General features: G+C 39.1%; 1 protein-coding gene across 7 annotated transcripts in view; it reads left to right on the top strand.

Annotated features, from left to right (window-relative positions):
- The window catches only part of LOC144057609 (growth factor receptor-bound protein 10-like), a 75,227-nt gene that overhangs the window by 44,932 nt on the left and 14,909 nt on the right, over positions 1-15,386 (top strand). For 6 of the 7 annotated variants that reach the window (XM_077575389.1, XM_077575391.1, XM_077575393.1 and 3 more), the window contains one exon: positions 10,851-11,007. In XM_077575389.1, coding sequence (XP_077431515.1) covers positions 10,851-11,007 — 157 coding nt within the window. Of the gene's footprint in view, positions 1-8,773; positions 9,057-10,850; positions 11,008-15,386 lie in introns of those variants that run through there. The other variant, XM_077575395.1, reaches the window with a different exon arrangement.

The raw sequence follows: 15,386 nt of genomic DNA, 5'->3' as shown, positions 1-15,386 counted from the left end.
ATAGTATTCCATGTACATTGAAAATATCTGCTTTAGTCAGAAGGGGAAAAAAAGCTTTTCAAAGGGCACATATATTGTTTGATAAACAATGCCCACACAAATGAGTCATTTTATTATATGCACGCTCATGCATGTGCATGTGTGAATACAGTTGTCTATGTATTAAAGTTGTTTTTTGCTTGTCTGTGTGTTACACAAAGAGAGCAATATGTTGCAGCTTGAAGGCATTTCATCTGGCCAAAGTTGAGCTGTTGGACTCATGTAGGTCATAGAGACTGCATTTCTCCTGTCCTTTCTTTCTGTTCAAGTAGGACAGCTCAGATTTCTAATGATATTGCTGTGAAATAGTTGAATTAAGTATGTGGGGGAAAAAGCTTTTCTAAACAAATTGTTAATTAAGTAATGCTGTTTACAGTCATTTTTTTCCCTTCCCCTTGGAAGAACATTGACCTACTTTTAGCCACAGGCACAATCAATTATTATCATTTATTATTACTAGCCTATCAATGTTGATTTTTCCATTGGTGTCAAATTGGGATCTTGAATTTAGATCCAGATAAGACTGTTCACATTACAAACTGAATTTACATAAATATGATCTCTTTTTTCTCATCAGTTGTAAACTAAATTTAAGAATTTTTGTCAACGCATAGATACACTCACACACACACACCATGCGCCACAATAGGTATGGTGTTCTTGGTCTTCAACCTTACCACCTGTTTTAGAGATTTTTACTTTTTGATATTAATTATCTTGTTTTGTTTTTGTTTTGTTTTTTTACTAATCGCGTTAACCTGACATTTGAACAGATCTGAACAAATGCAGGCATTGATTTGTGCTTACCTGCATTGTTACTTGCATTCATTATTCTGAGTTTCAGAGGGTGCTGTCACACATATCCACCAGGGATGGACATAATTGATTACTGATAATTGATCATTTAGAATGCGGTTGTTTGATTGTTGATAATCATGTTTACTACGTGCTTCCTCTTACCAGGAAAAGGTGCTGTTGATCGAGTTGTATCTAGTTTGTGGTCAAAAGAACCTGACTGTTCAGGTTCAGTAATGAGATATTGAGTGAAAATGGCAACTCTTCAGCATTATTCCACACAATAAAGCACCTGCATGGAAACAAAAGTTCAGAATGTTTCCGTTAAAAGCTCTGTTTGGTAAGTTTTGATCAATTACTGGTAAATGCACTGATGATCATGAATTTTCCCTAGTGTCAGTAAAAACACTTAAAAAAAAAAATAAAACATCCCAGAAAGTTGGGTCAAAAATAACCCAATTATGGATCAAAAATGGACCGATCACTTTATAATTTGACACAAATTTTCTGGGTTGTTTTATATAAAATGACCCAGTTTTTTGTACCCAAGTAAAGGATCTGACCAATATTAATGAGTCGTTTTACACTAAAAGACCCATTTCTTGACTCAAAGTTGGGTCAGATTGACCCAAGTAGAGGATCGGTCCATTTTTGACCCATAGTTGGTTTATTTTTGACCCAACGGTTTTTAGAGTATAACTTGAGTGTCAACTGACCATCCGTAATAGCCACCACTGTTGGTTTTGAAATAATAGTAGGGATACACAATTTTAACTCATTCACTGCCATTGACGGCTATAGATGTCAAAAATTCATTTGAACTATTTCTATTAGTTTCACCTTTTTTTCCCCACTTTTGTTAACAAGAGTAAGAAAACCTCGGAAAAAAATTATTGCACATTTAGAACAGATATAACATTTTTGATTAACTTGTGAAGTCGTGTGATTAATTACAATTGCAAATTTCAATCACCTGATGCCCCTAATTAAAAAAGAAAATATTATTTAAAAAATTAGGGGTGTCAGACGTTTAATTTTTTAAAATTGTAATTAATCGCATGACTTCAATAGTTAACTCACGATTAATCACAAATTTTATACCTGTTCTAAATATACAATAAAACATTTATTCTAGGTTTTCATACTCTTGTTAACAAAAGTGGATTATTTTTTTTTTAAACTAATAGAAATAGTTCAAATGAATTTTTGACGTCTATAGCCGTCAATGGCAGTGAATGAGTTAAGAATGGTCAAGGGTCTCTCAATATTAAGCTAATTATTGTGCTCTGTCTGGGTATGTCCTACATATTTTCAAAACACCGTTGCCTCATTCCCTTCTTCCCTTTCCTCCTTATTGACCATGTGATCACCATATGTTGCTCTAAATGCAAAATCCTTTTTTTACTCAGTTCCACCCAGATGGACCACTATGTGTGGGGTCTTAATTTGATGCAGTAATTGGATGACAAGGGACGTTTCGTCGCTTCCTCATGACTCGGCAAAGTTTCCTTCATGAGTGCCCCCACTGCTGCTGACCACAAGCGGTCAATGGGGACAGCAAATTGTTAAGGCCCATTCAGGTTTTCGTGTCTCCATCTCATCATCGAGACATCGACTTACGTGGGCGGCCCAGACCACACACATCATTACTGTTAGATGGTCTGTATACGAGCCACTTGTTAGTGGGAATATGGAGCTGCAGTGGCGTGTGTCTGCCAAATCAGCTTATCAAAGGCTGTGACTCTTTTTGTTTTCTTTAAAAGACAAAGACTAAGCAGCTACTATTGCTACATTTTGGCATCGGTTGGCGCATAGGGGATGTCTGGGCTCCTGCCAAGACTGATGACCTGAATAGAGTTAGGACTTTCAGTAGGCGCATGTGAACAAGTAAAACTTGTCGACAATTCATGAAGTGGCTCCAAACAAAAGCCAACATTCAAAATGTTTAATTCTTGGGACTTAAGTGGGGGAAAAGGTTACTTTAAGTATAGTAGGGAAGCAGAAAATAAATAAATAAAATACAATTCTCTGCTCGGCTCTAGTTAGTGGATCAAAGATTACTAAAGATCCAATCCACCAAAGATGACAATTATTGTTTTATATCCTTTTTATTTGACAGCTAAGAACCATGTTGTACTGCACATTGCCGCCAACCAATGGAGGGAACATTATCAATCTATCGTCTCACCCAAATTAGGCCATTTATTTATTTATTTATTTATTTATAGGCCAAATTAAAAAAAGATCGAAACATTTTCATTAGTTATTTCGTGCAATATTACACATCTATCACTTATTATTTTGGTGGTGCTCTGCATCTTAAGTTTTAAAGTGTTGTTATGTAACATCAATTCTCAGTCCATTCGTACGGACGGACTATCCGTCAGCCTATCATTGATGGACACCCAGTTTTCTGACGAATGACTGGCAAATTTTTGTACATTGCACAACTCTGCCGACAGATCTTCTTCTAGTACACACTGTGAAATGATTCATTTCACCAGGATGCACACTAAATATCTGCATCTGCACTTAACTCATTTGCTCCCAAAAACATATAAATACGTTCAATTTTAAATATTACAATTGTCCCAAAAAACGTATTAATGCGTTTTTATGCTATGCTAGAGCATACAGAATGCTTTGATGCAGCTTCTGAACTGAAGAGAACGGTTGAAGCAACGGTAGTTATTACAAAAACGGTCAGCATGTGGCAGCAGAGTATAAGAGATGAACTAAGGCCATGTTGCAACAAGCTCTTTTTGCCAGTGTTTTAAACAGATTTGTGAATAATGATGAAACTTAGCTATATCCTAATAATAAATGCTGTAAAACTGAAACCGATAGAAATGTACTTTTTTCCTGATGAAAGAAGAGACTCTAATCTTTCTTTTGGTAAATTTAATGTTTATAGCAATAGAACACAATATTCTGTGCCCCCCCCCCCCCCTCTCATATGGCATTGCCATAATTTCCTTTCATCCTTAGAAATAAAAGATTTATTGCGGAAGTGACTGACCAAGGCGGCCAACCGGTGCACTGTACAGCGGTATGCACCCGATCCATACTGGCATATATACGAAAACCGTGACTGATTGCCACCAAAATTTTTAGACAATGATGATCACATGTATTCATAAATTTTGGAGACAATCGGTGCAGAGCACACAAAAAAGTCCCCTTTTTCATGTAAAATAATGTGAGAAGGCAATAGACAACAACGGTACAAAGACACAATTCATTAACATGATGTGGGCTTTCCTTTTGACATCGCTTGATAACAAACATTTCACTGCCTGGTGCTTGTCCTTTTTCCAAGAGCTTTATATTGCTCACATGTAATGGATCCTAATGTCCGTACTGTCTATGTCTAATGGCTAATGGCCTTTTTAGAGGTCCTAATCTTCAGCAGAAACCCCTATCTGATGTAATGGCTTGTAATGTGTACGCAATACCACCGCAGCTATTAATAGAACAGCCGGCAGTTGTCGGAGCGCGGAGATGGATGCGTGTGAGCTGCTGGGCGTGCACACACACGCTTGTGTACATACCTCAAGTTTGCACAAAGCTACTTCTCATACAGTTCCGTTTACTTTTCCTTTGTGTCTTCGCGCCTGTCTAGTTTCACTCTTGCCGTCTTTGTGTGTTTCTCTAAGAGGATTATGGTTGCATGAATGTGCAGGCAGACGTCCATATATGTACATTATGTGCACGGCAGCGTATATAAATGTGCACATTTTAGGGCGCTCATGAAAGAGAGCGTGTGTGGTGCTTGTTGAAGCGCTCTCTCACTCTGAGGGATTACGTCACAGCAGTTATCAGACCTGAGTCATCAAAAAGGTTGAGAGGCCCTGCCCTGCTGTGCTCCTTCATCCAAATGAGGGCACAGTTAAAAGACTTGCTGTCTCCCATTCTAGTCTGTTTAATCAGGCCTTTTCCTTCCTTGTGCCTTACCTTGTTTGCTTCTCCCAAGAACAACTTGACAAAGTTGAGGGGATCAAATGAAATTGTCATTTCACATAAGCCAGGCTAGGAAATGTGCCACTTTAAGATCTCAACAGTTTACTTAAATTAAAGTTGCATGCAGTTGGGAAGGTGAAACGGGAAGTCATGATTGGTGGCAGTGGTGGCTCGTCAATAGAGGGCCGTACTTGAAATGCACTAAAGTAAATAATAAAAATGACATTTTATTAGAAAAATACCTCAAAATATGTGAATATTCACAATTTTACACTTGCTTTTAATCCTCGTGCAATAAGAGTCTTATCTTTTTGGTAACTTCTTACGAAATGGTCATGACAAACAGTGCCACAATAGTCACTAATCTGTGTGAAAGAAGTTCATATGTGCGGCTCTGTCAACTCTTTTACACATAATGCAGTGTGATGGCATTGCCAAACTGGAAGATTATGCTTCATCGGCAAATGTAGGATCCGATCCAACTCCAATTATTCCACTCGTGATTTGGCGGCATGTTAAGGTGCAGCCTCTGATCTTTGCACTGTTGCCAGTTCAGCTCAGCTGACTCCGCTGTCTTTAGTATGTGATAAGACAATATATTCCCAATGATTTCTTTTGGTTTTATTCTATGCAAAGGAATGGGTTGTAGATCAGTGATTCTTAGCCTTGGTGGTACTGATATTATATATGATATTTCAATAGTCACAAGTCGACTATTGAGTGCACCAAATTCTCTGCACAGCACAGACAGGCCAAACAATGTAGCGTGATCACCTGCAGCCAATGAAGGCCAAGCAGGGCGTATCATCACGAATCATTAGAGGCGTGTGCCTCGACCTCTGTCAATCACCTGAGACTGACTCATCGAACTCCTGGGGTTCGATCAAACCCAGGTTAAGAATCACCACCCCGCGTAGTGTCCATTTAACAAAAAAAAGTGTCAATTTGTGCACTGTAAAAAAAAAAAAAAAAAAAGAAAGAAAGAGAAACAGTAATATTTACTTTAAAAAGCCTAGTAAAGTTTTTTCACTCAGAAATTCTAAGTAAATTTTACAAGGAAAGTTTTGAGTACATTTGACCAGTTTATTTATTTATTTATTTTAAATTACTCAAGCGCTGAGGAACGAACTCATGACTTTCAGCTTCGGAGATGACCACTCTACCACCTGAGCCATGCCACTTTTGCTGTTTGCCACTATACTGCATTGCTACTGTGTCCAAAATGAGACCAAAAACTGGTCTTGGTGTACTGGTCTTGGTACAAGGATTCCGCCTGCAATCATCAATATACTAACACACGGCAGGATCGGAATGGCTCAGGTGGTAGAGTGTCTGTCTCCCAACCTGAAGTTTTGTTGTTGTTGTTGTTGTTTTGGGGGGGGGGGGTGTAATAAACTGGTTAAAATGTACTCAAGACTCTCCTTGTAAAAGTAATTTTGAATTTTTGAGTGAAAGTGTTTCCTCTCTTTTTCCCCAAGTAAATATTTCTCTCTCTTTTTAAATTTTTTTATTATTATTTTTTTTTTTACATTGTACTTATATTGTGCTATAGCATAATCTCCATTACAAATTCCAAAAGGTCTTCAAACTCTTCAAGGCAAGATGCTAAAGATTGTTTGAGGTACAGTTGGTCGCGCAAGTTTTGCTCCGTATCATTGATGTAATCCATCTTGGTCTTGTGTACTGTACATTATTTTGACCTGAGAGCTGACATTGAGTTTAGACAAGACATCTTGTACATAATCAGATCACATTGAGTTAGTTGACAGTCTGAAAGTTCCCCTTTGAAAGAACCTTTCTATATTAAAAGCAATTACGGCAAGAGAATTCAGTGGCGGTGCGTGTTGCAGAATTGTTTCAACCCATTCAGTTTCGATATGTAAAGGTTAATGGATTTGAGTGAAACCAGTATGTCATCATACATGGTACTTTCCGCCTACTTGGGACTTACCCTCCCTGGCTCAGTAGGAATGATGCAGATGAGGGCGGTTCGTGAGGTAGGAGTGGTGTGTGTGTGTGTGTGTGGGGGGGGGGGGGGTGCTTTTACAAACAGCTTGCCAGCCTAGATATGTAGTTAACCTTAGGAAGCACCATGTATGCTACACATTCTAACTGTGTCATCAGAAAGTCTGACTGTCCACCACCTTTTATCTTCCACTCTTGTCTGACATGCACTCGTTCCCTCTTTTTTTTCTCCCCTCCCCCAATTCATGAGTCCCCCTTTCCTACCTTCCCTTGCTGCAGTTTCCACTTCATACAGTATATGATCTCTTCGCTCACGCCACTTCCTCTTCCCTTTAGCGAAACGGTGCTTACTCGAGGAGCACACCTCGCCTACACAAGTGCACACGCACACACACACACACACACACACACACAATGCAATAAGTTCTTCAAGGCTGATATGTTAAGACTGTTTGCCCCTTGCCTAGACGGGGTGTGTCAAGGATTTTGTTCAGCTCATGCTATAATAAATATCTGGGTTTGGCGGAGGGGGGGGAGGGTTCATAGAAAAAAGTTGCAAATTTGCGCAAAAAAAACCCTCTATGACAAATGCACGTAGCATAGCTATAGTCTAATGTGAGTATTCGTTGGTGGTTGAGACATTGTTTATAAAATGAAAAGGCAGGATGGAGACAAATTCATTCTTAATTTAAACTTTACTTGTCATACACGGCAGCTAGAGCGACAACACTTCCTGATCCCCTATCAGCTGACTAGTACTAAACAATCAGAAGCTAGCATACTTTAGGTAAACGCAAGTGAATGACGGAGCGCAGCAGATTTGACACATCCCCTTAACTACTAGTACAAAAAAATACCAGAATGTGTAAAGTAAAGGAAATATTTGTTTTAACAAGTTAACTTTAAATGCTTGATCTTCAGGCTGTGGACCTTCGCAAAGTGACGCGTCTTTGTCATTGGCAGTACCCAACGTTCCAAAGTGCAAATGCTTAAAATGATATAGTTAAAGCCATTACTATCTCGTTATTTGGAAACCAGACCGAAAAGTATTGGCACAAACATCTGAGTGGTACGCTGCATGTATTTCTCGTAATTTTCTGAGTTTTTTTCCAACGCAAATCTGCCACTTTACACTCTAAAAACAGTTGGGTCAAAAGTAACCCACTTATGGATCAAAAATGGACCAATCCACTTCATGGGTCAATTTGACCCAATTAGAAGATCGGTCCAATTTTGACCCATAATTGGGTTATTTTTGACCCAACTGTTTTTACAGTGTATAAAGTCGCACATTTACCACTTTAAGTTTTTTTCTCCCTGTAAAAAATATATATATTTATACGTGGCCCTAATACGCCCTCATAGTATATATTAAAAGTTTTTTTCCTTTTTGTTCCTTTTTTTTTTTTTTTTAGACTTAAGAATTTTTGCACAAAGCTAGCCACCATGGGTAAAGACAAAGGTTGGGGTTCCCAAGTGCTGCTGTTTCATTTCATTTGCTCTGTAATGAGAACTTGTTAGTGCAGCGCGAGTCTGCGAGATCTGACTCTGGAGTTCAAAGTTAAGCCACAGGGAAGGATGGAGGTAGGGCGAGAGAGCGGGAGGAAGGCAAAGACGCCGAGAAAACATACAGCCCCCAACAAGCCCTCACTTGAAAACTTTAGGTGGCAAGAAAATGTGAAACTTTTTCTTACTGGCCCGTCATATGAACCTCCTCGCTTCAAGTCCTGAAAAGAAAGTGCAGCTAGGAAGAGATCTGAAAAAGTTCACGTCTGTGCATGACTATGCGTGTTTGCGTGTGCGCGCGTCAGCTCCGGCCTGAGTTTGTGTGGGAATGATTACATCAGCCTGCTGGTGTCTTATGATTGGTTGGTGAGCGTGTGGTTTGATTCACTGCGCCTTGGAGCTGGTGGCTGAGGCTGTAACCCTTTTGTGAGAGAGCGGGAGAGAGAGAGAGGGAGAGGGAGGGAGGGAGAGGTAAAGAAAGATAGTTGTCAGACTCAGCCGGCACAGCGAGCGCGACACTCTACCCGCTGCCGTCTGTGCGGCTCACTGACAGTTCTTCGGTTGCGCTCGGCAGGTCCGGTGGCTTCGACAGATTGAATTGTGCCTGCTATGTGACAGACTTGTCAACTTGCCGGCATTTTATGCCTTTCTCTTTCTGGACCAGAGAAGGTGACAGCTGGGCTTACCGTCCGAGTGTGCGCGTGTGTCAATGTGTGTATGAGTGGACAGACAGGCCCCCTCCAAAAATGCCTTCGTGTTCACCGGACTGCTGCCTATTGCGGGCCGTGGAGGTAAGACCGCTCTCCATCTGTGTCTCGCCGCAACATTATTATTCGTCTTTGCCGGAAAATGTTCTTGTGTGTTATCTGTGCGGACTGGTTTGCGGCTGGATTCCTGTACAGGCTGAGTAGGCTCCCCCAGTTTTCAATATGTGATGATTGTGACTTTATGGCTTCCTTGTGCTGAGCCAACCTGTGGGCAATTATTGGAGGTTAATTCAGGACTGCTCACCCCGCTGCATTTCCTGTAACTGGCAGTTGGAGGGAACACCGTCCAATGCAAATGATCAATTTTGCGCCCATATGGTCTTATTTCTTATTCCTGGATGCCTGCGTGTGATAAGCAATCATTAATAACCTACCATGACTACCCCTGCATACTTTTTGCGAGAGCTCTTGTATCAGATTTCATTAGTTCCAGTATTCCGAGACGTTCTGGTTTGAATCTCGACTCTCGTGCCCCCGTATGCATTTTTCATGTTCTCCCCATTCTCGCGTGGGTTTTCTCCAGGTTCTGCTGATTCTCGCCACATTCCAAAATTATATATGTAGGTTACATTAATTGATCGCTCCAACTTGTCCTAGATGTGAGTGTGAGTGTTTGTTGGTCTACATCTGCCCCGTGATAACTGGAAACCATTCCAGGATCTACACTGCCTCTTGCCAAAGTCAGCTGGGATAGGCTCCAGCTCACTCGCGACCCTAATGAGGATAAGTGGTGTAGAAATTAGATGGATTATTTTTTTTTTACCTAATTAAATGTCTCACAAGTGTATAATGCTATAATAAAATACTGCATAAATACTATTGTTGTGGTCTCGAGACCTAATTTTAAAGGTGCTGGTTGTGTCTCGGACTTGACTGCCAAAACGTTGGTTTTGTCTTAGTCTCGGGCAAGTATTGATCTTCGTCTCGGGCAAGTCTTGGTCTTATAACGATAATGTGGTCTTGAGTAGGGATAGACCGATTATTGGGGCCGATATCCAGCATTTTGACGAATACCTTCTCTCACGGCCGATAATAAAGCAATTTAAAATAATGTTAACTTAGTGAACTATTTATTTGCATTTTTTGTTGACTTAATAAGAGCTGCTGCTGAACCTTTCTGTTTTTGTTTGAAATTAAAATTGAAAATAATTAATATTCAACGTTTCATATATTTAGAAATTTTGGAAAACTGTATTTACTGTAGCTCCTACTGGGAGCTCTTTGAACTTTTTGTTTGAATTTAAAAAATATATATTGTATGTCTATTGTCTAAGATTTTTTTTTTATTGCAAAATGTTTTTCAATAAACCTAAGTTTAAAGACAATTTCAACAAAGTAAAAAATTTTGAGGTTTTTCCTTTTTCTTTACATTTTAATACCAATATTTTCCCTTTTTAGTGAAAGTGAATATTGGTTCCAAATATCTGTTATCGGCCTCCTTGACAATCGGTATCGGCCCTAAAAAAACCCAGGTCTATCAGTCTATCCCTGTAATCAATATGAATACTAGTGTTATGGTCTCGAGACTTCATTTTAAAGGTCTGGTCGTGTCTCGGACTTAAAGCCTCGGTCTTCTCTTGGTTTTGAGTCATGTGGTCTTGAGCACGACAACACGATCCTCATTCACATGATTGGAATTGAACTGAAAACTCTCTCTAATCTTGATTATCTCTGTTTCTCATATCAGATATGCACTTGATATGATAACAAAACGTGCCATTTCCATGGTTGCTGCAATTTTTTTCCTCCTCATTTAGGTATGACATTTCTCTCCAATTCTAACTGACGTTTTGCTTTTTTGTTGTGCCTCCTCCATAGATTGTTAAGATCTCCACTGAAGACGGCCTGGGCAAAGTTGTGGAGATCCCAGCCGACATGACAGCCAGGGACCTTTGCCAGCTCCTGGTTTATAAAAGCCATTGTGTAGACGACAACAGTTGGGCACTTGTTGAGCACCACCCGCTGCTGGGGTTAGGTGAGTGGCTGAACCTCACACAAAGGACGCAAGCACACATATGAGCGCACCCTCACGCTCGCCCATACAGAAAACTCTCGGATGGGCCGAGACATGCGATGCATTCAGGCACGCGCACAGGTGCATTCATGCACGCATGCCAACATACTCTGGGCAGACAGGCAGGCCCGGCACATATTCTCACGCAGGCATGTAGTGAAGCGTGAGTGCATGCACTTGCTATGCAGCGTGTGCACGCGTTGCAAATAAATATACTGTCCAGTGAGCTGATCGCATGGATTTAAGGGCCCTGTGCACATACAGTAAGCTGCTCACATTGTAAGGAATAGTTGGATTCAATATTGTGATTAGCCTTTGGGCTAACACGATGCATATGGTTAGGGACATTTTACATGAGGTCAGAGTTGCTGTCACCAATGAAGTGAGATTTGTCTTCCGCAGGGGCCTGTCATTCAGGACATCACATTTTTGGCTGTACAAGAAAAAAAAAAGTCATTGTACTTGGATAAAAAGCCATTTTTTGTTATAGTATATTTGTGATATGGTTATTGATCTGTCAGTCTGCCAATTGTCAGAACATGTTTCCAAAATGTTCACATACTTCAACTTCAGTATTCTGAAAGAATATACAGTATATTGCATCATTCAAGTTTGTGGTCTGATTGCTTTTTCTCATCAGCGAAGCCAGCAAAATGCTGCCAAACACATTTAACTTTATTTGTTTGGAATGACATAATGTTTGGCTCCTATTCTTTTTCTATGGTCTGGCCCAGCAAGGTGCACCTGGATTTATCCCAGGTCTGTTTCTTATTTAATGTTAAAGGGTGTCACAGTCACATAGAAATTCACATTTTCAGTGTGACTTCACAAAGTGAAGCTGTAGGAAATCAGGAAATTGGTTCAAATGCTCATGTTTTCATTTTTGACGATTTTAAGGAAGAATGAAATTACATTCTTTCAAGTACGAGTCGCTATGCTCTTATGTTTTTTTTCACTGACATAATGGAACACATGAGAAAATCAAGGATATATGCCGTTGAAAAGCATTCCTTGCATGGTACATGGTCACTAAAAGTTTCACGGAAATTTCCCCCAAATCCATGCTGAGTAAAAATAATAATAATAGTAATCCAGGAAAATGAAAAACAATAGAAAAGTGCAGTTTTAAAAAAGAAATGTTTGCCCCTCTTGCGACACATCAAAAGGAATTCTTATATCTGACATACAATTTTATTCTATATTACAACTACGCTAAATGCATTTCTCTAATATTTAATGGTTGCTCCCGTTTGTACTTTGACACATGAACACCTCAAGACGAGCGTGCCGTTCTCTTGGAGTGGAGACACATCTGTGCTGAGTCAAGCTCAGTCAAGTGGCGCCAACAATAGGAATAAACCCGTTTTACTGGGTCACATTGCTTTAGTTTTATTATCGTTGGTGCCTTTGCCACTTGCACTTAAGCAGAACCAACTGACATCTTCTTCTTTTTTTTTATACAAATATTTCAAGTCTGAGATCAATTACTTTTCATCCCATGGAATATGCATCACAAAATATGGTCATAAAATTCACAGAATATCTTTATTTAGAAAAGCTATGCTACGTTTCATCAAATTTATTTCATTTATTATTTTTTTTATTTCACTCTTTATAATAAAAGTAGACAAAAAGGAGTGAAAACTTTTTATATCTGCCCCTGATCAACGACAAAAAACATCAACACAAAATGAATAACAGCGAACGATCAAGACGCTTGCAATGAAACAATTCTGTAAAATAATTCAACAGCATGTCTTTGTGCTATATATATTTTTCCAGTAATTGTGCTTTTATACATTTTTTAAAAATACAGATAGGCTGTGAGAAGATTTTGTTTTACAATCCAGATTGTTCCACAAACTGACACCTTGAGTTGAAATACATCTTTTTGTTTTGTTCGGTATTTAGGTTTGGAAAAAATGTTTTAAACTTTGATTTTTATATTGACTGGTAAAATTTCATGATGGGCTTTATACATTATTTTAAGGCAGTTAAACTCCATCAGTTCATTAAATGTTAAAGTTTTTAGTTGTATAAATAATTGTTTAGTGTGGTCTCTGTATCCACAACCAAAAACGACACGAATAGCATATAATTATATGTTGTATGCGTATCTGTGTAGCTAAATAAGGTTACTGTAATGCAATTTAAACACATATTGTAATTTAGATCATACAGAACATAAAAGGCAAATTAGATTTTTTTTTTTTTTTATGAACACAGTGTTTGTCAAGAACAAGAGCTACATGACGATTGAGAATATGTAAATTTGCTCTGTTCACTGCTTATTTCCAAGCACCACATTTCTAAATGATGAAAACGTCTTTTCAGTGTGATGAGTTGGCCTCACAAGATTCACGTTTGCATGTGCTTGCAACTTTGCGCCTACCTAACGTGTGCAGATGTAGTCCTGGGAGGTGGACCAGAATAGAAACAGCCGCTGTAGAGGTCTTTGAGCGACCCCGGACAATACTTGGTTGGAGCAGAGAGTCCTATTCTTGTCCATGGCTGCCTACTAGTCATACATTAATGAATGGGATGAAACGGGCCTTTTGAGAAGTAACATTGACCTCCACTTGTCAGTTCGGAAAGGTTAATAAGGAACGAGACAGTGAGGTAGTGTTGCCAGGCTGAGTCAGTGTCACGAACATGAGTGACTCATCAGACGGGCCACAAGATGTCATGGAAATTTAAAAGAGGAGTCGTGACACCGTCGAAGAGTTCTCCCGGAGAGAGTCCATGAAAAGATCATGTTAAGCTGCTCTATATTCTGTATTGGTTCTGCTCAAGTGAATTAAATTACAACTTTATAATTGACTCGATTGGGAAGGGTATTTGTTCCACTGAGAGGACCATCTGTTGGAATGGACTGAGTCACGCTTGGTGTCAGCGTCACAGTGGACACAAATCATGTCGACGCCAGGAACCTCGGACCACATTCAAATTAGGACACACTTTTGGCCACATCTGACCACAGGCCAGCCAGGATTGTATTGTCACGGCTCGTTTGAAGACCTCAAGTGGCTCAAACCAGATACCCTTTTTTTTTACTTTTATGGATTCAGCATTCTGTGAAAGCCACTGTTTGTTTCTATTAACAACATTTACTCTTTTATTTCTCTTCAAAATGAATGAATGAATCAGTGGTGAGTCGTCTAACGGGGAATGTGCATAACTGTGCCTACACACAGGAAATTCCTGGACTGGAGATTTTTTGACCGGCTGTTTTAAAAATTGGTCAATATCACTTTAAAGTGCCTTTGGTGTCCTCATCAAAATCACCCAGTCATCGTGAAAATATAGCAGAATAATGAAGCTCTGATGTCTTATTAACATTGGTCAAACAATGACAAGTCTCTCAAAAATGTGTTTCCTTCATTTAAGACCTTTTGTGTGTGTGGGGGGGGGGGGGTTTCATGAGATGCATGTGATTTTTTTGGGAATGTCACACACATCCTCTGCTAACAAGTGTGTGTAAGAACTTGAAGTGGTTAAATTATACTAATTAAGAAATGTTATACATGATTTAGCGGTCCACAGCGTTATTTGATTTAAAAAATAATAATATTCATATTAACTCATTCACTCCCAGCCATTTTCACTGAAGCAACCCCCTTCGCTCCTGACTGTTTTAGTGGATTTGGACTGATTTTGCAAGGCCCACAGAATATTGTGTTCTATTGCTATTGCTAAAACATGGAACCTACCAAAAGAAAGATTAGAGTCTCTTATTTCATCAGAAAAAAAAGTATATTTGTATATGTTTCTGTTTTGCAGCAATTAGCATTAGAATACAGCTAAGTTTTATCATTATTCACAAACCTGTTTAAAACACTGGGGGAAAGAGCTTTTGGCAACATGGCTCTGATTGATCTCTTATACTCTGCTGCCATCTGCTGGCCCTTTTTTTAACTACCATTGCTTTAAAAGTTCTCTTTGGGTCAGATGCTGCATCAAAGCCTTCTGTATGCTCTAGCATAAATAAAACAAACATAAAAGTTTTTGGGACCATGGTACTATTTAAAATGGAACATTTGGGAGCAAATGAGTTAAACATTTTGCATGTGTCAATTTCATTTCATTTCATTTTGGGTTACCTATCCCTTTAAGAACTTTTTTTTACATTACCACCAGCAGCTTTTTGTCTTTTCTTCACTGTAGCTGTGAATAATTGCAGGATGAACATTTACACATTGGTTTCATTATGTTTAGTTTAACATGTCCACCCTGTCATCATGAAATATCAATTGAAATAAAATGATTTCATTAAATCCAAATTTACCTCTTTAAACAGAGCTCAAGTCAGATTGCTAATTGAAACATGTTGCAAAGTGAAG

The sequence above is a fragment of the Vanacampus margaritifer genome, chromosome 9 (assembly GCF_051991255.1).
Source record: "Vanacampus margaritifer isolate UIUO_Vmar chromosome 9, RoL_Vmar_1.0, whole genome shotgun sequence".
In the NCBI taxonomy this organism is placed as follows: Eukaryota; Metazoa; Chordata; class Actinopteri; order Syngnathiformes; family Syngnathidae; genus Vanacampus; species Vanacampus margaritifer.
Note: the sequence above shows the minus strand (reverse complement) of the source record. Positions and strands in the feature narration are given on the sequence as shown.